Source organism: Macroventuria anomochaeta (assembly GCF_010093625.1).
Source record: "Macroventuria anomochaeta strain CBS 525.71 unplaced genomic scaffold BU25scaffold_18, whole genome shotgun sequence".
Taxonomy (NCBI): Eukaryota; Fungi; Ascomycota; class Dothideomycetes; order Pleosporales; family Didymellaceae; genus Macroventuria; species Macroventuria anomochaeta.
Genome location: NW_022985379.1, coordinates 1 through 25,067, shown reverse-complemented (window position 1 = coordinate 25,067; position 25,067 = coordinate 1). Strand labels below are relative to the sequence as shown.

The 25,067-nt window shown below is 49.8% G+C and overlaps 8 protein-coding genes across 8 annotated transcripts; all 8 read right to left on the bottom strand.

The window, feature by feature from the left end:
- Nucleotides 1-3,089: 3,089 nt before the first annotated feature.
- Nucleotides 3,090-5,737, bottom strand: BU25DRAFT_440232 (uncharacterized protein; the record flags this gene model as incomplete). The annotated part of the gene is made up of 5 exons (XM_033709160.1): nucleotides 5,632-5,737; nucleotides 4,964-5,505; nucleotides 4,343-4,927; nucleotides 3,455-4,312; nucleotides 3,090-3,119 (listed from the first exon to the last, which is right to left on the bottom strand). Exons 1-5 carry the CDS (start codon nucleotides 5,678-5,680, stop codon nucleotides 3,090-3,092), a joined length of 2,064 nt encoding a protein of 687 aa, XP_033561175.1. The 5' UTR covers nucleotides 5,681-5,737.
- A 373-nt stretch (nucleotides 5,738-6,110) lies between these two features.
- On the bottom strand, nucleotides 6,111-6,281 carry BU25DRAFT_342193 (uncharacterized protein; the record flags this gene model as incomplete). Its single annotated transcript, XM_033702898.1, has 1 exon — nucleotides 6,111-6,281. One exon carries the CDS (start codon nucleotides 6,279-6,281, stop codon nucleotides 6,111-6,113), a length of 171 nt encoding a protein of 56 aa, XP_033561174.1.
- Nucleotides 6,282-10,138: 3,857 nt separating this feature from the next.
- Nucleotides 10,139-11,313, bottom strand: BU25DRAFT_421901 (ankyrin; the record flags this gene model as incomplete). Its single annotated transcript, XM_033708121.1, has 2 exons — nucleotides 10,139-11,124; nucleotides 11,232-11,313. The coding sequence occupies 2 exons, from the start codon at nucleotides 11,311-11,313 to the stop codon at nucleotides 10,139-10,141; spliced, it is 1,068 nt and encodes a 355-aa protein (XP_033561173.1).
- Nucleotides 11,314-11,874: 561 nt separating this feature from the next.
- BU25DRAFT_313863 (ankyrin) lies at nucleotides 11,875-12,801 on the bottom strand (the record flags this gene model as incomplete). The annotated part of the gene is made up of 2 exons (XM_033702173.1): nucleotides 11,875-12,311; nucleotides 12,378-12,801. Coding segments are annotated over 2 exons (861 nt in total), but the record flags the coding sequence as incomplete, so codon positions are not given.
- A 3,039-nt stretch (nucleotides 12,802-15,840) lies between these two features.
- On the bottom strand, nucleotides 15,841-17,460 carry BU25DRAFT_393499 (S-adenosyl-L-methionine-dependent methyltransferase). The gene is made up of 2 exons (XM_033704700.1): nucleotides 16,814-17,460; nucleotides 15,841-16,757 (listed from the first exon to the last, which is right to left on the bottom strand). The coding sequence occupies exons 1-2, from the start codon at nucleotides 17,100-17,102 to the stop codon at nucleotides 15,868-15,870; spliced, it is 1,179 nt and encodes a 392-aa protein (XP_033561171.1). The 5' UTR covers nucleotides 17,103-17,460; the 3' UTR covers nucleotides 15,841-15,867.
- A 432-nt stretch (nucleotides 17,461-17,892) lies between these two features.
- On the bottom strand, nucleotides 17,893-19,115 carry BU25DRAFT_393498 (uncharacterized protein; the record flags this gene model as incomplete). Its single annotated transcript, XM_033704699.1, has 3 exons — nucleotides 17,893-18,287; nucleotides 18,337-18,974; nucleotides 19,036-19,115. The coding sequence occupies 3 exons, from the start codon at nucleotides 19,113-19,115 to the stop codon at nucleotides 17,893-17,895; spliced, it is 1,113 nt and encodes a 370-aa protein (XP_033561170.1).
- Nucleotides 19,116-21,220: 2,105 nt separating this feature from the next.
- BU25DRAFT_469294 (uncharacterized protein) lies at nucleotides 21,221-22,436 on the bottom strand (the record flags this gene model as incomplete). The annotated part of the gene is made up of 3 exons (XM_033710751.1): nucleotides 21,221-21,892; nucleotides 22,027-22,306; nucleotides 22,405-22,436. 3 exons carry the CDS (start codon nucleotides 22,434-22,436, stop codon nucleotides 21,221-21,223), a joined length of 984 nt encoding a protein of 327 aa, XP_033561169.1.
- Nucleotides 22,437-22,565: 129 nt separating this feature from the next.
- On the bottom strand, nucleotides 22,566-24,710 carry BU25DRAFT_342016 (uncharacterized protein; the record flags this gene model as incomplete). Its single annotated transcript, XM_033702891.1, has 2 exons — nucleotides 22,566-23,229; nucleotides 24,193-24,710. 2 exons carry the CDS (start codon nucleotides 24,708-24,710, stop codon nucleotides 22,566-22,568), a joined length of 1,182 nt encoding a protein of 393 aa, XP_033561168.1.
- Between the last annotated feature and the right edge of the window lie 357 nt (nucleotides 24,711-25,067).

Sequence of the window (25,067 nt, the reverse complement as noted above, 5' to 3'; positions counted from 1 at the left end):
TCCGGTATTTTGGCCCAGTCTTTATATGCGAGTAGCAGCATCCGGACATAAGGGTTACAGTGTTGCAGTACAGTAAGAGGTCATGTTACAGTACTGTATGAGGTTGAATAAAAGGACCAACTGGACCAGACTCCTTCAAACAGTATCAGTAACATAACAGCTTCACAGTCAATTCTTCTTTCCGTTCATTCACAGTATATGAACACGCAGTTCGAGTTCAATACAACTTCAGTGAACCTTAATATCCATTTGCCCAATACCGATTATCTTCAGTACCGTAACACATAGTCTATCAGGTCTGCTCAATACTGCATCTGACGGCTGGGTTCCTTCCAAGCACTGGGGAGCAACTGAGTTGGCGCATCGAGAAATATTTGGGGGGATGCGGCAGGAGAAACTGGGAAACGAGCAGCCTGACGACGACGAGCCGATCAAACGTGAAGACGACCTCAGAGAGATCTGGCCATTCGACTTGAAAGAATAAGATTCTATCTAACCGTCTACCAATGCACCTTTCCCTTGTGTCATCCAGTGTTTCTGCCTAAAGTTTGGCTGAATAAGCATTCCTATGTTGATGTCGTATCTGCAGCCCTTCTTCCTTGCTAAGAGCCTGCCTGTGTTAACACAGTAGAAACCAGGTTGCTAGTGATAGTGGGGACGAAATAGTTGAGGGCCCGTTGCTTACAATAAATTTAGCGAAGTCCTTTGTTTTAGTGTCAGTGTATCGCCTGATAATTATCGCTCCTGCTTCGCCTCCTCCTGGCTTGCGTCTCTTCTGAGTTGAGGCTGAAGCACATGGCAACGAAGTAGTCTTTGTGATCCTAACTTGAGTTTCGAGATGTCGTAAGTCCTCAGATGTTTGACAAGGGAGCTGTGCCACCTTTCATTGTGAACATTAGCCGCCCGAATTACAATTTGAAAGCATCCATCTTGTCACATGCACGGCCAGATTTCTTAGAAAAAGTAGTATTTAAGCAACATGTTGTTATATCACGGTTCGGGGTGCTCTGTCTGTCGTACCTCACCTGTCATGAGAGTGACCGCCACGTCACACTAGCGTTGTTTACAGCTACCCACATATATATACTGTTTGTAGCTTCACCCAATACAACCTGAGTACAATCTTCAACTTCTTCCTTTGCGTACAGTTCACTGAACTCCGACATGTTACCATCCAAGTTTTTTTTCCAGGTCCTCAAAATATCCGATCTCACATCAGATCGCTCGAAACTCATACTTCCGCTTTCTCAACTATTCGGATTTTCAGCAAATCGTTTTCGTCTTTCGGAAGCACATCAATGTACATATATTCAACAAGCCTGCCCAGCCAAAACTTTTTCACGAGTCTAACGATGTCTAAAGCAATTGGAGCCTTCGTTCAAAAGGCAAAGGCACTCAGCAGCGCCGCCTCCAAATTCATCCCTGGGGTAGCAGACGGCAACGGTATCTTAACATCCAAATCCAAGGACACCGAGTTCTAGTGCCGCATCGACGCAGGCCGATACAATCCCGCTATTCAGGAGCTCGATGTTGTTCTACAGATTAACTCGCAGGCGAGGAGCCCGGCATTGAGAGATTGGGCTAGGGAAAAGTCGACGCATGACAAATTAGCTACAGAAGACTTTAATACATGTTGTGGTATCGGTTGGTCCGTACAGTGTCTGACTATACCCCTGACCACTACCCTGGACTAGTGTGTTACAGGTCAGGTATATAGTCGTCTCCTCCTAGCTAGATAGCAATCCAGCGCAGTATTCCATCGACCCGATAGTCCTACGTTATCGTTTACCGTAGCTATCAGTATTCTACAGTGGTTCATACCGCTACAACTGAGGCTCCTCAAGCCCTATTTTGATATCTGACACCCAGATCATCTCACGCATCATTTGGGCAATATACTGTTCGCGGAAGAGTTGCACATTGGACAGGGCGTGACAGTGAAAGGCGCTATTATCATCAGCACTGGAATCGTACAGTATGACCTTTGCGTGACAGTATCCCACCGGGTGCTACAGGTTTTCCCTTGCAAAGGAGCAGCCTGTGATGGCACTTCTAGCCTTACGCGGAGTCATAAAAAGGTTCTGCGTAGCAGAAAGCTGATCGGAGGGGGATTAGATCAGTTGCCACTAGCATTTTGTCACCTCAGCCAGTCAGACAAAACTATAGTGTCTCGCTTAGGGAGGTATAACAACTTTCTTCCTTTCAGAAATGTTGCATAATTGCGATCCTGAGTGATGCTGTCATAGTTTGAACAAGTGATCCATAATCCCCAGCAATCAAAGACAAAACTCAAGGGCGCCAGACCCTTTTAGTCCAGTCCATGAGCCAATGCAGCACAACCACCACCTTGAGGGTGTCAAAGCAGTTCCGCATACTTGCAATCATGGATTGCTTCCTGACACCTAGTCTTTTGCTGGTTTTGATTACGATTAGCAAAAGCCAGTCATAGCCTTGCGAGATGGGCACAGGTATTGCCGACCAATCCTGGTCCATGGCTATTTGCGGAGTTCGGCCTTCTTCACAGAGAAGCTCGCATCAATGCAACCAAGCGTCTATCCAGGTCCCTATATGAGACTTGCCGTCTGTGCATGACTTCATGGGGTTTAGTCCCAACGTTGGCATCGGGCAGATTCTGAAACAGGGGATGTCATTCCAAGACTTTACAATGTTGGCTGCCAATGGTCGGAGCGAACTATATGCGTGGGACATAGTCGAGTGTTGTTGGAAGGCATACGACAGTCGATGATGCGACCAGGAAGGTTCCTATGGCAAAGCGCCGGAGGGTTTATACGAGCGGCTTCTCTGAACAGTGTTGTCATTATCATACAGCCACCACTTTATAAACGTATGTGGAGTCTCGGATAGTGCCTTGAGTGAGTGGGTAAGTGTGAAAGGGTTGAGATGATTTGATTGATCTTGAGAGCTATTGGCTGAAATCAATCGAGACTATATAGTAGAAGAAGATAGCAGTGAAGGGTTGGGGAAGCAAACCGAACTAACCGAATGAGCTGGACAAACAGTGCAGCGGACCGCTGGCAAACACGGCGACGGACCGCTGGCGAACAGTAAGCCAACTAGTCCAATTCCTCTCACCATCTCAAAGTTCCTGTTGCGCAAAACTCAGAGGAATTAGTTAGCAGCTACGCCGCACTTATTTGTATAGTATCCAAGTCATTGCACCCTTGCTGTTGTCCTTGCCTTGATCGTCTCGCTTGTGCCGCAACATCAGGCGCAATGTATGAGATGCTGCAAGCACCTGCCGGTTCCTGACTGCGTTAGGCCTGGTTTCTCGAGCTTGATCTCAGTCCGCCCGAAGTTAGTTCAGAAGTCGCGTTATGCCGTTTTGGTGTGATCTGCCCCCTTCATGCGAAGGTGCTTTCTGACACGCACCAGGAGCGCGCTTCCTCCTTACATTGCCTGAGACGCCGACCAGCGCCCCTCGCCCGTTCTCCACCTCTGCTCGCTCGAAGTCAACTACCATCACTCGGCGTGTGTCAGCATCCCACAGCATGTTCCGCAGCGCAAGGTCGTTCTGCGATACTCCAAGCGCACGAATGGCTTGAGCCGAGTTGTCGGCCTGCTGTAAAGCGAACGGCTTGTCAGCCGAAGCCAACTGCTTGTCCATGCGCTTGCCTCCATAGCTAAGGAACATCATGTGCACCAGCTCCGCAATGCCCTCGTAGTAGTACGGCACCTCTAAGTCGACGTTGCCCAAATACACTGGCACATGCGTGCCCTGTATAGGACGAAGAACATCGTAGACAGTAGCTTCCCACCTGAGACGATACACAAAGTAGGTCGGACAAGCTTTGGCGACTACGGTATATCCATGCGAGTCCAGCCTGACACAAAAGGGGACGCCACACGCTCCGTGAAGCCCTATCGGATCACAATTCCGGTCCAGGTCCCTAGCAAGCTGCTTGCGGATGCGCTTAAGAAACGTCGTCAGGCTAATCAGGTGATGGTGTGTGCCATGACGCTTCACATTTGGACACGTAAAGTCAAGCGAGCCGCCTTTTACGAGACCAAGCATGCAATTTTGGGTGCAATACTGTCCGCCATTTCCCACATGGCGCGACTGGCGATCAGGCAAAGAGTCACTGGCACTGGACTGCGTGCGAGATGGCTGCCGCAGCGACGGCGGCTGTCGGCTTGACATATCCGGATCAGGCTCTTCGTCGCTGGCGCTGTGCTGTTCCTGGTACTGGGAGCAGTCGGACGAGCCGACGCGTGGTCGTCTTTGTCGAAGCCTGACAGGTGACACGCGAAAAAATCTTGTATCTCGAGGCGGCCGATACTCTGTTGACAGCGCCTCAGGATATGGGATGTCGTCCACCAACACCCTGTACACGAATTCCCAGCTCTTCAACCGAGCACAGGTCTCCTCCCGCCACTTCTGACTTCGAGGAGGCGTTTTCAAAGCCTGCAGCGTAAAAGCCAGCATCTGCCCAAGAGCGGTCAGGTGAAGTCTGTTCGGACCGTCTGCATCTGGCATCCATCCGGTGATGTTGCCAACGTCGCCCTTTGGTACAGACAAAAAGTAGTAGACAGTCGTGGGATCGTGGGGAATGCGCAGGAAGATGTTCGCTTCGCCCGTGCATATGCACCCGTATTCCACGCCGACCTGGACCATGTAAGAGAACGCTTGCGTGACGATTGCAGCTATCAGGCGGCGGAAGCGGTCCCGCGTGCACTCGCCTTCATGGTAGTCAACGACGTCATCCAGGTCCATGTCCTCTAGCCCTTCGTAGATGTAGCCGAGCGGGATCTCGTGTGGCATCTTGTAGTCGATAACGAAGGCGGCTGAGCGGGTCTCCTCGCTCATATTGTAGACGCAGAATTGATCAGCCCGGGGGCGAGAAGATCGCGACGCACCATTGCGGACAGCAGCCGAAGGTTCTGGTAAGGGTGATGCGTCGGCCTTTGCCTGCAAGCGCGGTGACCGTCGTTGGCCGCCCGACACCGAAAGGTTCTGAATGCCCTCTTCCACCTCTCGCTCTGGGCTCAGTTTGTTGGCGTGGTTCTCGAAGCTCATAGAACCGCGTAAGCCGAACTTGCGCTTCAGCGCTCGGTTGTTGTGCATTTGCTTGATAATCCAGGAGACCGGCTCCTCAACCGTGGTCCACTGGAATAATAGCAGGTCTATCTCATCCCTCATCGTATGATATCTGGTGGCCTTCCTAGTCGCGCTCAAGGCATGCATTGAGGTGAAATGCCGCTCCAGGGCAAACCCCGACACCATGATTTCCTCCCATATTCTTTCTTGACGCATGGGGAAGTCATCCCAGAAGCGAAGTCGCTGAGGGCGGAACTTGTTATTCGCGTTTGCAGGGTCGCCTTGCGTCCATAGCGGTGCATCCATCTGGACGGTCAGGCTTGCGTGCAGGTGGCAGTGGGATGCGTCGAGAAATTCGAACAGTGTCGTCTTGCGGATACTCGCCTCGAGGTACTCTAACGTATATCCTGCGTATTTGTGCTTGAGTTGTTCACGTTTCTGAGCTTCCTCTTCAGCCTTGCGTTGTTCATGTTTCTGAGCTTCCTCTTCAGCCTTGCGTTGTTCATGTTTCTTAGCTTCCTCTTCAGCCTTGCGTTGTTCATGTTCATGAGCCTCCTCTTCAGCCTCGCGCCTACGCAGTGCCTCGAAGTACAACTGTTTGTAGTCGGGCGACAGATCTGCCATAGCAGCAGGATAAACAGGTCTGCTTTTGATAAGAGAGAGCAAGTAAAACGTTACAATATTACTGCAGAAAAAGATGAATGTGAGCGTCAAGATATGAGACGAGCCGCTTGTTTTAAGGTTGTAGCTATCAGTATTCTACAGCGGTCCACACCGCTTCAGAATGTAAACATCAGAACGCCGGTAAGCACAGACCATGTGATGTGACGGGATCGCCGCGGCCCCACCTCGCGGCTGCCCCTCAGCCGCCCTGACACTAGCCACCTGCCAATAGAGGCAAGTTCCCGGGCCACAATCGTGGCTACGTGAGCTTCTTCTTATCACGGTTAGATACTCACAAACACACCCAACGCAAGCACAATTATTGCAGCTAGATGTCCAGTGGTGTATCGCACACGGCACAATAAGCATGAGTCCTCGACGTCTGCATACACTAAATGCCATATCCCATAGCCCTCAAGATGGCCTTGCCTTCCTGTACTTCGTCATCTTTCCAAATTTGAAGACCGTAAGATTCGAGCAAGTTCTGGAAGTTCTGGAATCCTGCGTCTTTTGCTGCAGCAATCAAGCCAGTGATGCTCAATTTGGAAGCGTCTGACGACATTTCTTGTGACGGTTTATCATATCTGGCAGGGGCAATGACCGATTAATTGCCTTTCCACAGATCAGTCACAGAAAATAACGCAACCCTGTACATTGCCAGTACAACTGCGTCTGAACCTTCTCCCCTGTTTACATCACCCACGTAGGGAGGCGTGCGATGATGCTCTTGCGGTACGATGAACCTTGGTACGTGGATATTCCGCGCGTCCAAGGCAGGTCTGCTTCTCGGAAGAGTTTGTCCAACTCTTCTGGCCTGACCGGTAACTGGAATTTGCCCATGAGAACAAGTGTGCCACCCCCGCGGACATAATGGAGATTAGAAACGCATGCGGAGGCTTAGGCGAGGCCAATGCTACGGGGTGGAGCTCTTCGGAGGTTCCGCCGCCGAGCCGCGAAGACGAGGTCGTCGCCCTAGCAACTCTGTCACTACACTAAGGTTAGCAACACTAGCAGCGTCGCGCGATCTTAACTTCGCCTGTCTTGCTCTCCTGTCACACGATGCCTATAGCCGCGTGACTCAACGAAGAAACGCTTCGATCGATTGCGCCATCTTCAGACGCTTGTCCCAAGTTCATTCCCTCCTGGCTTTCGCACGTGCCTTCGCCTCCATCATCAATCAAGTCCGGCAGGAAGTGAAGCAGACATTACACCAAATACGCGCCGAACAAGCCGTCTAGCCGAGACTCATCTCCGTCTAAGCGGCGTCGACTCGAAGAATACGGGCGTGCAGCATGCACGATTGAAGACGTCAAAGACACGCCGCGCCCGAGGTCTAACATCGCCGTCGAACCACCATCGCCCTACAATTCTACCTCGAGCCACACAAGCCAGTCTCCTCTTTCACACTGACCAAGGAGTCTGAAGAAGAAATGTGCTTTACGAAATATGGCCAACCTCTCCCTGCTACCGAACCCGGTAGTGATGAGATCCATTGATGATGCTACCGCAGCCCTTCCGATTGAGGTTGAGGCTATCGTCTTGCGCTTGAGGCGAATAGGCCGGGGCCTTGAGACTATACCGCACTCAGCAAGGGTCAGCCACTCTGTCACAGCCTTGATCGCTATGCTGACGGGTCCGGTCGGCATAGGATGTGATGGTCTCGATGTCCTCGGACAGATCGTTTCGTCAGATACTCAATGACGAGTATGCATTCGTGGATGACGCAAGTCGAGCATCTCTCGGATGCGGCTCATCTACGCAGTACGTCTGCACGGAATTCCAAGATATTAGCTACCTTCGGGCTCAGCATGCGAGACAGCGTCCTACTGGAGTAGCTGCGAACTGGGAAAACCGGCATTAACGGCTTCCTATCCACCAGAAGTGCACCAAGCGTTACCAATTTGCACCGCAGATGCGCATTGAGACATAAAACCATTAATTAATGTCACTTCCTCTTCGTCTGCAGAAGACATATGTTGCGGTATTAGTCGGTCGATACAAGACCCTATTACCCTTGCTTAGACTATTCTAGACTAGCATGTTCTAGAGTCAGTATATAATCGTCTTCTCCTCACTAGATAGCAACTCAGCGCAGTATTCCATCGACCCGATAGTCCAACTTTATTGTTTACCGTAGCTATCAGTACTCTACAGCGGTCCACACCACTACAACACTGCTTCAGGTACGGCATTGCTCGTTCTCGACCTTCGCCTTCTAAAGCGAAGTCTCTCTCATCCCTAGAGAAGGTTCGCCGGTTGAGGTGCTTAAAGCTAGACTGCAGCTAATCTGCAGACTCTTGCAAAAATGAATACCATCGCCGATGCTTTGCAATGTCATCTTTGATACTGCCAAGCTCGACTTTTGGCCACCAGTCAAACATGAGTTTGCGTGTGGTTTGCTCAATTCTTGTTACGGTTTATGGAGTAAAAAAGTCATGTGTTGGTGCAGTGCTCTTGACTGCACGAGACATACGTCATGTAAACAGGACTGCCGGGGGAGAGGCAATCATACCACACTGAACAAGAAAAATACAATATACTGATTTTACTGCTTCGCGCGGTTTCCCCTTGACCTACTGCCTTGCGCGGTTACACCTTCGTTTATTGCAACTACTCCAATAATTTTAGCAAGCAGATAATGGACCGTCTGGTGGAACTCGTGCATGTGAAGGAAACACGACAGATCGTCAGGGTTTTTTTGCTCTCTGTGGCACTGCATCTCTCAAAGTGGGCAAGAAGCAGATCCCAGTTAATAGTTGTGTAGTCGCACCGACGCGCCTTCCAGCACCGAGCCCTTTCTTTAGTATCCCGCCAAAGCTACTACGCGTGCATCACTGTTCTCACCATAGTAGACCGATTATAAAGCTGAAGAATGCGCTACCCCAAGTCCTTAACTACACTCAGCCTTATCCGACGTCGAAAACGACACTCAGTGCTACTACTACTGGGCTAATGCTCCCCGAAACTTTGTTAAAACTTCCCGAAACCCGTCCGTGACTGCCCAGAACCTTGGCCAAATTTCCGAAAAACGCGACCTGTATTACAGATACTGTAGAAGAGTTGTGATGGATGAAGTGTTTGTGTTGTGGTTGATTGATCTTAAGAGCTATGGCGGGGATCCATCGAGAATATATAGTAGAAGGGAAGAGCAGTGAAAGAGTGAGGAAGCAAACCGAACTGATCGAATGAGCTGGTCAATCAGTGCAGCGGACTGCTGGCGAACAAATACCCCATGGGTGATGTGGAGGTCGACATTCACCATCAGCTGGTATTGCAATCCATCAAAGGGCAAAAGTAACAGCTCCGACAACAAAAGAGTGACTGACAATCCACCCCTCGCAAAGTGCATGGCGACGTTGCTTGTCCTTATATTAGGCCTCCCGGGCCCACAGGACTATCCAAATCTGGAAAAAGTTTATTCCTGTACAGGCATACAGCGTGTAGCTGCTTACAAACGGCTTCCCGGCCTTGCAAAAGGACGGACAAAAGCGTGGGCTTTTTGCACAACAGTCTCATGGAGTGCAACCTTTTTGAGACAACGAACGAGCAAGTTCGGCAACAGAATCATACAGAACTACAAATCATCTAAGACAATTCTGTTCGATCGAGATGCCAGTTTGGGCCAGCAGAGCGATGTTATGAAGTTGCAGAGTTAGCAAGGTTAGCAAGCAGGAATTTTAGGACTGTAAGGATAAAAATGACACTGCAAAGAGAAGAATATGTGAGCAGCAGCATACAGTGCTTAGCGATTGCGCCTTCCCCTCGGACAAAGTTGTAACAAAGTTTGCGCCACACCACGGGCAGGAATCATACTGGCATATTTTACGCATCAAGCCTAGCGTCAGCCCGTCAGTACGCGTGCAATAAGCAGCAAATACAGCGCTTTAGCACAACGCTTCACGAAGCGTAAGGCTAGCCCACGAGACGCGATAGTTTCACAACATCGACGAAACAGTGCTGTACTTCTGCATTCGCCTGCGACAGACGGCAGTGGGGCGAATCAAGACCACACGCTCGGCCCAACCCATATGCTGGCGACTTAACAATTCCATCGCGAGGCAAAAAGGTACCAGGTTCTGTACATTAAACTCAAAACCCATATCGCATTTTACAATGTGTCGGAGGGAGTGAAGATATCCACCGATCGCCATCTGTTTGCTAGCGGTCCGTTGCAGTGTTTGCTAGCGGTCCGTTGCAGTGTTTGCTAACGGTCCGCTGCACTGATTGTCCAGCTCATTCGGTTAAGTGCAGCTTGATTCCCCACTGCTATTCCCTTGTACTATATAGTCCCAATCGATCCTTCTCATAGCTCAACGGATCAATCAACATCTCAACCCTTCCACACAATGCAATGAGAGTAGCGATTGAACCATATCTAGAACGACGAACAGTGCATGGAAAACACAATAATGACTATGCCTAGCCCACTATAGCTCTAGAAGCTGCTTGACTGACACCTGATTCCGACAAAAGCCTCGTAGTTCTATTCCAGCGCCCAGGATCATGTATTCGTGAGTCGTGATCTTTCGATGCCATCTCTACTGCATGCTGCAATGCCGCTTTTCCAGATTCGTCCTCTGCATTCATCTCAACGCCGACAACATAGAGAAGATAATGCAATGATTCTTCGTTAATGGATCCGCTGATCGCAGCGCAGTGCAAGATTGTCCTGCTTTGTGCATCTTTCTTTGCCAGATCGACAGAGTATTCCCTCATGAGCTCCAAAGTCTGAACTCTGCGGTCCAATGTCGAAGCGTACAAGTGCCCTAGATTTTGTCCATTCTTGTCGACATACGAAGAGCTTCCTTTGACCGAAAGCAAAAACTGGCAGATGTCGAAATTTAGTCCAAGCCAATGCCCTTTGAAATAGCTCGCCAATGGTGACTTGCCGAATGCGTCCAACTCTGAACCATCCACCCCCTTGTCAAGCAGCAACTGTAGCGTCTCATTTCGAACCCTAGAGGTCGTAGACAACAGATGGTGAAGCGAGATTCTACTCCAAGTGTCCTTCGATGCCACTAGACTTGGTTTTGTTGCCACAGCTGTTTCTAGAAGGACGCTAATTGTTTCATGGTTCCCACTCCGTGTGGCGTGGTGAAGGGCGTTGAGCCCCTCATTGTCCATTGAGGCAGGCTCGACTTCTAGGGAAAGTAGAACTATGACCGCGTCGTGATCGCCGGCCCGGCTAGCAAGATGCAGTGCGTTTTGCTGCTTCAAGTTCCTTTTGAAGGGACTTGCTCCTTCAGAAACTAGTCTCTTGACCATCCGCACGCTTCCAGACTTTCCGTACTCGACGCAGTGCAGAGGGTGCTCATTCTGGTAGTCTCTAATCGTCAAAATGGTCCTAGCATCTGCGAGCAGCGCATCGAGCACGCCTTCGCGATGCTTTGTTTTATCAGCGTGAACTACATCGACTTATCTTCTTCAAAGTCCAGCAAGTCCAACAAGCGTTCGACCCTCCAGTGAGGGTAAGTCCAATCGTCGTCATACTTTGGTCCGTGCAGGGTCTTACATAACGTAAGATGTATCGGGAATTCGTTGTATCCGGATAGAGCGTTCGGATCAGCGCCACGCTCCAGAAGGAACTTGGTCATGACTGAATTGCCAGTCAAGGTCGCGAAGTGTAAAGGCGTCAGACCACCTGGAATGCACGAGATGTCGGGCTCGGACTCCGGAACCAATAACCGGTAAGGAGTGTGTCACGGTTCAGGGCGCTCTTGCCTGTCGAATCTCACCTGCCATGAGATTGACTGCCACGTCACACTAGCGTTGTTTACAGCTACTCACCTATACATACTGTCCGTAGCTTCACCCAATAAAACCTCAGTTCAATCCCTCAATATTTCCGCACATGCGTACTGATCACTCACGATCCTCAACAGAGTGTTGGTCTTTACGGTGTCCTAAGGCCACGGCTCTCGATAGACACCGGCATCAATGGACAGACCACTGTCAAGAAGCAACTCTACTATGGATTTGTGGCCAAACTTGACGCTGTAATGTAGTGGAGTCATGTTCTCAATGTTGGTCGTGTCTGTCGGAACGCCTTCTGAGAGCAGAAACTCGACAAGGCTGAGGCTACAATACGCGTTGTTGGTAGCATGATGCAGAACACTGTTCCCCTGGCTATCATATTGTGAGACCTCAGCGCCGTTATTGAGCAGGAGCTTGACAATGGCTGTATGGCTCTCAGCCGCAGCCGCATTGAGAGCGTTGCTATAGAGACTGCCCTGCTTGTTGACATCAGCACCATTGTCAAGGAGCAGCTGTACCATTGCCTGGTGACCTGCAGCCGAAGCTGACTGGAGCGCATTGCCGTGTTTGCCACCTTGCGCGTTGACATCTGCCTTATTGTCAAGCAGCATTTTGAATATCTGCCCGTGATCTTCGTATGAGGCTGCCTGTATTGCACTGCCGCAGTCTCCACTCTGAGCGTCGATATCGGCGCCTGCTTTGAGCAGCATCTGCACCACCTGCTTGTGGCCTTTGAGGGCAGCTGGGTGGAGTGCGTTGCCGTAGCGTCCACCTTGTGTATTAACCTCAGCGTCTTGGGCCAGGAACATCTGCGTGATTGTACTCAGGCCCAACAGCGCTGCGTAGTAGAGCAGGGCAGCTACACTCTTCAAATTTCTCCTTAGATCTGGTTGCATGCAAGGACTGTCCGGATCATACAACTGGATCCATGTGAGGTATGCAGGGTTTTCCATCGACATGAGACCCATCACTGGCTGACTCAAGCCTTTCATCTCTCCTTCTGTTTGCCCAAGATGACTGCTCCAGAACTCTGCCGCATACCGTGCCAGCGCCGATGCCTGAATGACTTCTTCCGATAATGGTCGCTGTAACTGTAGTAAATACTTCAAACAACCATCCATTATCACACCGTGACTTCCGGTTTCGTGCATCTTGTATTGCTTTGCTGGACCCTGTTTGATCCTATCAGACACAAGGTACTCCTGGACAGAATAGTGTGCCAGAGCGATAATCTGTTTTGCGGGGTCTGGATTTCTTTCGGCTGTATTTGCCGAGATTGTGACCAAACTTGAGCAGATGTTTAGCGCTTCTAGCGGATCTTCAAGCACTCAAGGGCTGAAATCACGGTTAGGTTCAAAGAAAAAAGTTGAGGTTCTTTTGGTATGGCTTGATAGAGATGACTTTCCTAAGTACAACAGTACCCTCCACTAAGCTGTAGGTGCTGTGGTTGTGGCACTATTTGCTATTGAAGATATGGGGGTTGGTGGTGTAGTTCCCATTACAGTAAGGTTGCTCCAAGACTGCGCTAACCCCAAAACAAATAAAATGCTGACACCTCACATAATGGCCTGTACACCAACAACCACTTCATAATATTGCTGTATTTTGCACAGGGCAGGTACCTATAGGCCTACAGTATCTATTGCTACCAAAAACAACCTTTTGTTGAAGTCATGTCTTAAGCAAAGCTTGTAGACACTATTCAATTGGTTCTTGGGGATTGTCACGGTATCCTCTCCAGATCCCCTGACAATATCCGGATCCGCTCCGTACTGTCCCTGACCATACGCACCAAATCCCCAGCGTCCTTACACGCCTCCGAAGCGGACGTACAACCTCCGGTCACCTCTGGAGCGGACCTGCAACCTCCGAAGCGGGAGTATTAGAATTCTGCAAGCCCTGCTCTGGGACTTGCAACCCCGATACCTATCCAACTCAGTTCCGATTATTAACCGGTAACCGAACGAACCCACATGTAAGTATATAGACTATTGCTGGTAGAGTTCTGTTTGGTACACAACGTCTTGTACCTACTTAGATACCGTACGTAGTAATTGATTTAGACTCCCAGCAAGTCCTAAAGGGCCTACTTGTAGCATCTTCGTGACAGTCATCTAGTCAAAGACCATGGCAACTGGGAGCAATGAGTAGTACTGAGTATACTGTCTAACTCAACAGCAGGTGAGATTCCAATAACAAAGTTGATTGACAAGGTTGAACACAATGCCATAAGGACAGCATGTCTACTTGCTCTATACTTGATCAGGAGGATGGCTAAGATTGCTCAGTACTGAGTATAATGATCATACCAAGTATACTGCACATACCAAGTATACTGGCATGGCCTAACTGCTCAAGTTGCTCAACTGAGATCAATGATCATACTGAGAATCACCAATGCGGCCTCACTGCTTGGGTTGATTGATACTACAGTTCCTCAGCTCCTCTTGTATTGCTGCATAGTCCTGTTTGTTCAGTGTTATTGTGGGTTGCCATTTGATTGTAACAGAGTGCTGCAGTTGAGGAGAGAGCCGTTGCCCTGTCAATTAAGTGTGAGGAGAGTGCCGTGACTCATGTGAGTGAGAGCGTGAGTAGAGAGCTGTTGCCCTGTTGATTGACCATGTGGAAAGAGCTGTTGTCCTGTTGATTGACTGTGTGAGAGAGCTGTTGCCATGTTGATTGAGCGTGAGGACAGAGATTGACCATGCAAGAAAGCTGTTGCCCTGTTGATTGACTGTGTGAAGAGAGCTGTTGTCCTGTTGATTGACTGTGTGAGGGAGCTGTCAACCTGTCAATTGAGCGTGAGGAGAGTGCCATCTCCCTGTTGATTGACTGTGTGGAGAGAGATATTGTCCTGTCAATTGAACGTGTAGACAGAGCTGTTGTTCTGTCGATTGACCATGTGGGGAGAGCTGCCTATTGACTGTGAGGAGAGAGCCATTGCCCTGTCAATTGAGCATGTGAGAGCTGTTGTCCTGCCAATTGACCGTGAGGAGAGAGCTGTTGCACTGTTGATTGAGCGTGTGAGAAAGCTGTTGTCCTGTTGATTGACCGTGTGGAGAGAGCAGCCGATTGACCGTGTGAGAGAGCTGTTGTCCTGTCAATTGACAGTGTGGCGAGAGCTGCCGATTGACCGTGAGGAGAGAGCTGTTTTGTCTGTTTGATTGAGCGTGTGGACAGAGCTGTTGTCCTTCAAATTGACCGTGTGGACAGAGCCGTTGTCCAGTCAATTGACTGGGTGAAGAGAGCTGTTGCTTGTCAATTGAGCTTGAGGAGAGAGCCGTTGACCTGTCGATTGAGTGTGAGGACAGAGCTGTTGCCCTGTCAATTGAGCGTGTGACAGAGCTGTTCTCCTGTCAATTGACCGTGTGGAGAGTGCTGCTGATTGACCGTGAGGAGAGAGCTGTTGCACTGTCAATTGAGCGTGTGAGAACTGGTTGGGAGTGCAAAATTGCTGTTCGTGTATCATAATTGGGTAGGTGACGTTATCACAGCTCTTTATCACAGCTCCATGCTGACAATGTCGGTGGGGCTAGTAGAGCCAGGGTGTGGCTAGTGAGTTAGGTTTAGCCACATGTATTCAAACGCGTGCATCACAACAACCAGATTAGCTACACAAAATCCAACGCTAAATTCGGAATCAGCGTACGATTCTGCACAAGATAGTTTATTAGGATAGATTTATTAAGCTCTCTAATGACCGCGAATCGGCCAAACGAATCGGGGGTCAAAACGTTCCGTTTCGGGCAGAGAAACCCTAACGCTAAGCCTACTCTGGCACGAATCGGGGTGCGATTCGCGTATCCTCTCGGGTAGGCTTTCCACCACGCTCAGCCAGCAAATCGTTGGCCATATCTCGCACCATAGCTCTTGTGGCGCCTATTCCTCGTTGATCAAGGTGAAGTATATGTTGAACAAGCGCCTCCTCGTCCAGCTTGGTCAGTTTCTTTGAGTTGGGCTCGCGGCCGCGTCGAGAGAGGGCTCCTTGGCGTCGTCGACGGACAGTAGTTCGAGGTACGCTGAAGGCTGCAATAACGCGTCTTTCGCTCTCGTCGCGATCTCCAATTGTAGCTTGAATAGCAAGCTGCAGTGTGCCTTTAGTATAAGGTATTTGCACGTTGCGTTGTGATGGCATTATTGTGTTAGTTGGGTAGTAGGTACATTTCGCGAAACTGGACCGCTCGCTTGGGTTGGACCGCTCACTTGGGTTGGACCGCTCACTTGGGTTGGACCGCTCACTTGGGTTGGACCGCTCGCATGGGATCTACGTTAGTATAATTTATATGAGGCGATATTAATTGCTATATTTTGTTAGCTAACTTATACTACTGCACTTATATTGAGTGTGAATAAAGCAATTGCTATTTGCGTTATAAAACGGCACATCCTAAAATTCAAGCTAGCTCTGCCTCAATAACACTTTCCACAGAGTGAGGTGGCCTCCAGATGTTAAGCACCTTTAATCCCGCACTCTCCACCAGCTCCCGCCACTCAGCCTCCGTCCTCTCCTTCGCACCAAGGCACGCCATCATGGTGATATCGGACGTCGTCACACGAGCGAGCGGCTTCACAGAGCTAACCAAGCTTTCGTGAATGAGAAGCTTCGAGTATCCGGGTTCCATAGCTTCGGCAAGGTGAGAAAGGATCTGCTTCGCCTGTGTGTCTTCCCAGTCGTGCAGCACGTTGTGCATGAAGTAGACACGGGCACCTTTCACGGGCTGTGGTTCAAAGAAGTCATGAGGGTGGATGGAGATGGTGTCGTCAATAGTCAACTCTTTGAGAATATCGGGCAGGTCTTGGAGCACCAGACTGCCCCCAGGGATATCAGGGTGGCGCAGATGGAATTTGGTCAGGTCGTGGCCCTTGCTACCACCGACATCGACGACTAAGGGCCGGTCAGGCTTGGACTCTTTCACAAGAGTCTCAGTTGGGTAAACATCAACCCAGGGCGTCAAGTTATGCTTCGAGTGACTCTCCATGGCATCATTGAATTCCCTTGCGGCGACAGGGTTCGCGCCAAGGGACTGGAACAGATTTTCATTTGAGCCTCTCATGAACTGCCAGTTGCAGTCGTTGGGGTTAGTAGGGACCTTGTATCCCGTCTTCTTGAGGTAGGCTGGCAAAGTCCTGAACATGGGGGAATTGACGAAGCCATAAAATTCACCATAGACGTTGGCGAGGGCCTGATCCTCAGCGAGAGCGCGTACCCATGGTGTAGGCTTATAGGTGTCCTCGGCGGTCTCGATGGCAAGATTCTGCCCAGAAATTTGCCGAATCATGCGTCCTACATTGCCGTCAGAATGCTCATCATGAGTTAAGCAGAGCAGATATGTAACCTACGAATAAGCACTACATCGGCACCCGTTAACTCGGCCAGTTCCGCGCAAGTCTTCTCTCCGCCTCCGGTTTCGATCCATTTGCTGAAGACACCCGCGTCAATCAACGTCTTGACGCATGCATTGGTGGCCGGGTTGACCCAACAGTGCTGCCAAACAATGTCCCACGGCTTATGTACTTTGCTTAAGGCCAGGGTCAGCGCGTCCATGGCACGGACGCGCTCTGCTTCGTTAACGAAGGAGTTCGCGTCGAGGCCCTCCAGGGCTCCGATAAGTTGGTCTGCTGATGCCATGTTGGAAATGGGAATTAATTTTTGGGGAAAGATGCAGGAACAGCGGAAACGACACGCGGTCTACTATTTGACAAAGGGAAATGTTCTTATCTACCGTAAAATTCTGGCCATATCTACAGGGTTTCAAATACTATAGTAGTTAGTAAATTTCTTGTAACAGATAAGCGCTTACTAAGATCCATTTTTCTTATATGTACTTTTCCTAATACGTAATTTGTCCTCAACGACCCTATGTAACCGGTATGGCCAAACTTCTACGGTATCATTTGGTCACACGGCTACTCGATAGAGTAATTAGTCCCGGATTACATTGAAAAAGCCGTACGATTTAATGCCATGCGGGTTGAATTGGTTAGCACTGATCAGTTGAGGACACGGTATCCGAAATTTGATTGAGCAAGGATATCTCAGGGGTAGACCCACTCACGTACTTCTCACGCCACTTTTGGCATGTCGTGCTTGGCATGCAGCCCCTCGGACTCGTGCGAGCGACCTTGACAGGGCCTACCCGTTGGTACATATTGTAGCAGTTGAACTTTGGTGTTGCTGAATAGTCTGTATTGAGGACTCGAAATAACGTTTTCACTAAGGGAAAGTGAGACTTTCTGTGGAAATATGAAATTCAATGTTGCTTTTGGTTCCCGCTCAAGTCGCCCTCTTTCACAGTTCCCTCAACAACATCATTTCAACAACACCAAAGCTTGCCCAATCAGATCATCACCACGACGCTGCTGCCCTATCCCTCGCGTAGATGCCTAGAGGAAGTACTGGCCCCCACACTGACACCAAGCTACGTGTCACGATCGTCAATTGGCTTCGCCCGTCGGTCACCCTTTGCGCTCGTGGTCACCTTAAACTCAAGTGTCTTGTGGATCTGGTCCGCGCCGTGGTAAACGAGCGGAATGTCATCGATGCTTTTACCTGCGTGGCTCGATGTCCTCTCCTCGTCATCCAACTGATGCCCTTGAAGTTTATCCCATCTTCCGCTGGTGCTGGATAGCCCTCGGTGGGTGGCGCTGCTGCGTCGTCCCTGGCTGGCGGTCCTACTGCCATTGCCACTGCCACTGAGAGTCCGAACTTTGCCTCTGGCCAAGCGGAAGAGCGGGCCCAGTGTGGGCAAAGAGGAGCATACCACGAGAATACAACCCTCTCCTAGACCGAGTATATCGAGAAGCGGGACCGGGTCTAACAAAGTTAGTTCTGTGCTGAGAAACATGTGGGGTGAGTAACTCACAAGTCGGGTTCTCAGCCAGTACTACAAAAATTTCCCCAAAGATTGTGAGTTTGTAGATGGTGAGGATGAAGGCCAGGATACTGAGGCCCAGCGCGATCGAGACCAGGATGCGGTTCTTGAGTGGCATGTTGAGGCGCATAATGAATGGAATCGGGTACACAGCGAAGAATACATCTAGGAAGGCAGAGTAGGCCGAAGTGAAATAGCCCAAATCTGACATGACCTTGGTACTGGCACATTTTCCGCCTGGTATGGTTCTGTTCCAGCCGAATTCAACCGGATCGCATTGCTTGTACCACCAGACCGAGGTAGCCGATATACAGGCCTGGGAGCTGAGCGCGAGGCCCCAGAATAGTATCGTCGTCTTGAGGCCGTAGTTCAGAATGCGTTTGAGAGTAGCGATGATGGCGAACTTGGGTAGCGAAAACGTCCATATCAGTACCGAACTGATGATTACATTCCACTTGAGAGCTCGCGGTATCAATGGGGGATCGATGGCCTCCATTCTTCGTCCAAGACCGTACTGGGTGCCGATTGTGATCAGGATGCAGGTGACGAGCATCACAACGACGCAGAATACGGTGATATAGTCGTCCATTCCGAGGCCACCGCCTTTGCTGAATATGCGAGAGCTGACTCTCAACGCCACGAAGACTACAAGACAGTTAGCTGCCATTCGGCGCAACATAAGAGGGCTACTCGCAAGCTGTGACTGCGAACATAGACCAGCAAGCCCTATCAGCGATGGTGCCATAGTCTTCCACGTCCCATAATCCCATGATGTTGATGATTGGTGTTGCAAAGGAGACGAACGTTAGACAAACTTTGGACCCTCCTGGCGCGATAAAGTGGGCTCATTGTTAAATACACTGCCGTGGGATGCGGCGTAGGATGGGGCGTAGGATGCGTCCCATGTAATGGTCAGGATCCTTCGCTAGCCCCATGAAGTATCGATCTTCGCTACATAGTTGGCTTGTATTATTCAAATTGTCAATGAATACCGTGTACAGAGGGTCGACAGGTGATCGGAAGCTCCTACAGGGGAAAATAGCTGGAAAATCGTTTTGTACAGAAAATGTTGAATGACTCAAGCCAATCGAAACACAACGATCGCCAGCTACCTTCCAGAAAGGTCAAAGGATTCCTACCCCAGGGGTTTCCGATGCCCTGGCGAGACTCCGTATCGAGGAGTCCGTGTGGTTCATGACTCATTTAACCGACATCCAGCTCTCTCCCAGAACAAAAGCAACATGTACCACGTTTGGCACAAACACACACAAATACACACTTCAAACATAAATGCTTCAGTGGTGTCCCCAACACAGACTCGAGATACCTAGAAAAAAAAATTCTCTGTTGCTAAAATTTCGCCACCCAAAAAAACGCCATGCTAGCTCAAGCAAACTGTGCATTGATTCGTCAAAAGGTGTCCTTTTCAAACCCGCAGTGTCCTACGGTATTACCTCATACCTGCTTGTTTGGAATGGCTGAGGGTAAACAGTAGAGACGATCCTTCTTTCCACCGGCGGCGGTACGGCACGGTGCTTCTCTTCTCGACGGGCATTCGAAGCGTGATTCGGATAGCAAGCGCTCAACCGTCGAATGTTGACCAAGTTGTCCGTTTATCTCGGTACGTAATGCGACTTGGCGGGATCAATAGCAGATTTGCACCAACGCTGCCAGTAGTGTCGTGTCGTAGTTTGCAAATGTGGGGGAGGATAGACGAATCAAGCACTTAAGGATATGTGTTGTAGCGGGATCAGATTCCAAGTCCTCTAGGGATCTGCCTTTTGCACGCTTAGTCTTGAGATAAGAAGACCATACTCTTTACATAGTTCTAGGAATTCAGGTACAGGTATTGACTTTCTAGACGTAACAAACTGTCAGGTATCTGCTTCGTTTTGGAGACGCTTGCGAGACTATAGGGAGGTCAACCTTTCGTCCGGTCTTTTGGGAGGTAGGAAGTGCATCTCTGGGAGTTCGCTCTTAGCAAATGTTGACTCTGTCAGAGTATACTGTCATTCGTGGCCTCTCTATTGACACAGTCTTTCCATCAGATGAGTAGGTTCAGAATAACAAAAGATTGTGTCAGATCAGGTATGTAATCATAACAGTTTGCCCGTTTCAACCTAGAATTTTGACAGCTCCAGAAGTCTACCAACCTTATATAGTGGATTGAACTGCCAAGAAATCTGGCTAGTTGCCGTCATGCATCATCTCGTGATGTCCTTACTACGGGGCAGCTTAAAGCTTCAAAGCTTAAAGATTATAGAGACTTTTAAGAAGTTGTAGTTACTAGATTCTTCAAAGCAGCAGCCCTAGGCGTAGTACGAATATAGCATATTAAGAATGCAATAGATCGCTTACGCATCACGGTGAGATGCAGCCGTGCGAGGCGGTACTTTGCGTTGCCACCACCAGCAGGGAGGATGGCCGACCCGTTCCTGCCCTGGCCTTGTCCTGGAGGCGACGAGGATTCTTGGGACAAATGGCATTTCATGGTTGATCTGCGTACGTGTCATGTCTCCCAGATTTAGCTCCCGCGGTGGGACCCACCCCAGAATGTTGCCATTATGCGTCCGTGCTACAAGCTATCGTACTGTTAGGAAGAGACTGTGCGGCAGGCATAATCAGAAATTATCTTAGCAAAAGTCTAACACCGTTGCGAGCATGATAGCATGGTTCGCCAACCAAGACTACCTCTGCGAGGAGTCTGCCTGTGCTAGATTGTCCGCAGTAGGTCTCACACCCCGCTGCAGTGGCGTAGGGTTTTGGTGAGGCAAAGCGTTAGCGTTCGCACGGGGACAGCTTTGCACAAGCGAGCGAATCAGCGCTCGAGAAACTGGAATGAGGGCGGAGTGGGATTGGCCATGTAGCTATAGCGCTACCGGGTGATACGTCGTGAAGATGAACGAGCTGATAGACGCAAGAAGCGCCTCCATCTGAGCTCTCCTGTCATTGCCGTCAAGCGCATCCCACGGCCTGATAGCACATCCCTTCTGTTCCGGGTGAACGTGAACAGCTCACGCGCGTCTTTCATCCTATCTACCGGCCGTGGAGCGTCGCTCTCAGCTTCGCTGTTCTCACCATCTTTGCTGTCCTCCTTGCTGCCCTCTTTGCTTCCCGCCACCTCCTCACTGTCAGAATCGACTCGTCGCTGCCTTACGCGGGAAATTCGATGCTCTTCGTCGCCCAGCACACGTAGAAAGAAGCACACGAACCGGACCATGTAGCTTGCATATACGGTCTGACTCTCCGGGTTCTGCAGTCGCGCCAGCGGCCGGGGGTCGACCTCGCTCTGTTTTGCACTTCGCAGCCAGCGCCGTATCTCTTGCGGAAGCGTAGCCAGACCCCTTACGCTTCTCTCAACCAGCGGCTCAGTCAGCTCAGCAGCCAGCTTGATCTTGTGTTCGCCATGATCGGGTGCGCGGGCTTGATGCGCCAGATGGGCGAGATTCCGGTCCTTGAAGAACTCCAGCCAGCCTGTACGCTTGAACCAACCCGTCTCATCAGTCCTCGCAGCCTCTTTGAGTGTTTGCAGCTCTTGCTCAATTTCCTATTGTGTCAATTTGTACTCAGCGAGCTGTGCCTGAACGACGTTTCAACCGCGTCATTTTTAAGATTTCCAGCATCCACCAAATCAACAATGAAATATTTTTGCAGCCCCCCAGTGCGAAAGAAGCTCTGTACTTTCACAGTCTTGTACAGCAAGCTTTTCTTCCCTACCCACGCTTGCTGGTGTTTTTTAGTGCAGTGCCTACGCATCTCATCTTTGTTGATAGTGATCCACCTGCACGTCTCGCACTGCGCACCATCAAGCGGGTTTCCCAGCTCTTCTATTGGCTGCGCGGGCTCTTCTGGGAGCTCAATTGCGCTCGGAGCGACAGTCTCGAATTGACTGAAGCATTCAAGTATCTGTCGCCGTAGCGTAGCAGATGCAGCATGATATTTGCGGAGATGCGCATCAAGACTAGTCTTTAAGAAAGCAGAATACGCTGTCGCAGTTATTAAGTAATACCTGCAAGCTTCTTTTGCGGTGTTGCGCGCTGCTGTTTATTGTGTTCGCACTCTGTTACAGTGTTAACAAACGGCTGTCCCATACTGGCTCCATTGCCTAGAATCATCTATCACAGAGAGGGTAAGAAATTCTAATAGACGCACGTTGCTATAATGTCTACTACAATCAATACCACCCTCTAAATAGATGCTAGGTCTTTCTTCTTCGCTTCTTAGGTATTGAGGTTCGAGCACCGCGAGCTTTCGAACTGGAGTCTTTGGGCTTTGCTGGTATCTAGCTCTGTTTCTGAATTGCATTCCACGTAGATACGACTATTCTGTCGCCCTGTAGCTTGTGTTTTTCTTGACATTGCGCGTTCTTTGACAAGATCGTTCAATTGCTGTTGCATAGCATGGATTTTTCTTGTTAGAGGGCTGACACTCTCGGTCTCTGTTCGTCGCTTCTTCCCTCTTTGCCGCCTTCGCTCTTGGGTCCGTGTAGGCAAACGTTCGTCCGGAAACTCTCCATCGCTCGTCTCTGGTGTGACACACTCTGAGGTCTCTGAAGCGATGTTGTCTGGGCAGTAGCTGACCCGCAAGGTACCACTTGGGGTATCGTGTGCGGTTGCTAGACTATAATCGAGAACGTCTTCTTCTCGGGTTAAGGTAAATTCGTGCCACATGTGACTGTTCACAAGGTTGCGGTCGATGAGATCTGGCTGGAGTTTGGTAGGAAAGCCATGCTCGAGCGCGTATGCACTAGCATGTGTGACGGGCCTGTGACCTGTTTGGAAAGCAAGGAGTTGGAGGAACCCGTTATAATCTTTAGGTGTGTTGGGTTTGAACGAAGCAACGAGGCTTGGGAGATGCTTCTTAGCAATGCTCGTTGCGGTTTGCCTGTACAGACTGGTAGTTGTTGGAGCAGCGCAATCAGCTGTTGACTTTCTCAAGCTTGAGTGGGCCTGACCTGAAGAGAAGCATGCTGTTGCGCTCTCGTGTGTGCTGAACAGGTGAGGGTTGGTTGAGTTCTTCGATTGCGCTCCTAGATTTCGGCTGATGTGACTGCGGAATGGGCGGATATAAACAAGGTGCAAGTAAAGAATTTTCTGTACTAGAGGGCAGGGAAAGCGCACAATATAGAACGAGTTGTTTGTGTTGGTGTTCGCTTTGTTGTACGCAAAGACGAGTATCACTCTTTTTTTGTAGATTAAAAATGTTCCGTCGCACGGAGATCGTGTCGGCCCAGCGTAACACCTTGAACTCTTCTCCGCGTGCTGGCATGCCGGCTGTCATGTGCATTGCTGCATAGAGTAGACGAACAAAACTGTCGCTTCGGTTCAGATACTGCTTCTGCTTCGTTCTCCCTCTTCTGCTCTCGGACGAGAACCCGCCTTGCTCTGAGAACGCTAGTTTGTTCACGGCGCGGAAAGACCCTTGGAGTTTGTTGGCCGGGTCCGCTAAAAAAGAGAATCCCAGGCGGTGAGTCGCAAGATTGTCTTGCACGGCATCGAGTTGCACATCTGGCCACCATCCAAAGAGAAGCTCTTGTGCAAGACTTTGCAATCAAACTATAACACTGTGTATGGTTCCGCGGAATTGATGCATATTGATCTGTGAATCCGCAATATGGAGTGTCATGCCATCCGACGACCAGGATATGTTTGTTCAGGAACCTCGCGACTAGCAATCGCTCTTCCGTGCTGAAGCCTTTCAATAAGGTAGCCAGCTGGTGCAAGGCTTCCTCGTTGAAGATATCTGGGTCGGATATGTTCACGCAATCGCTGTGCTTGGTCAACGTAGATTGTACGCTCAGGCCAGGGAGTTTTGAGATGGTTGTACGGTGCAAGTGGTAGGGCATACTCGAGTATGATGAGACGTCCCACCCACAGGAGTGCCGATATGAACGGTGTATAATCATAGGGTTTACGGAAACACAGTTCTGTAGGATGGATCCCCAAGACACCAGAGAAATTCATGATAGCGCTACGGCTCATGTTTCCATCGTGCGACAAGTCTATCCAGAACATGACTAGAAGTTGGAAGAGATTCTCATGGACACCGTCTAGTGACGGCTGTAGCAGAACCCCGCGGTCTGCTTGCTGACTGACAATAGAAAGATGGTCCCAGATATGGTTCATCATGGCTATCTGAGCTGGAGTCAGCTGCAGCCCTGAGATGTCGTTTGTGTGCTCCTTTATGGTACGCGACAGTACCAAGACTCGGAAGATGTAACACAGACACCGCTCGTGGATGGAGTAGTATCTTCGCCGGGTTTGTTCGCGTTGAGGTAGCTCGAAGGGGTAAGGAAGGAAAGAAGGCGTCCAGCTCCGCAGCAGCAACGCAAAACACGTGGAGTCTGCATGAGCGTTGCTTTGCATCGCTGGAATACGATTTTGCTTGCCTATGAATGGGCAAATGGGGGTAAGGGTTAGGAAAAAAGTTGTTGACATTGTTGGCTGATATTGTAGACCAAGTCTCAGGGATCCCAAATCTGCCCTTCATTTGTTGTGAAGTGCTATGGTTGTGGAGTTATTGCTGATGGAAGCTTGGATGTTTGGGGTTGACAGCCGAATTGGGTAAGGTTGGCTGCTTATTGCACTAGTCTCAATTGGTGTTTTTGGTGAACTCCCAACAATACTTGTTATTCTGTCAGCATTTCTGCCAAATATACCTTTGTAAGATGTGCAATGCAGCATTTATGTGTATCAGATACATGCCACAAATTTTCTTTGTAT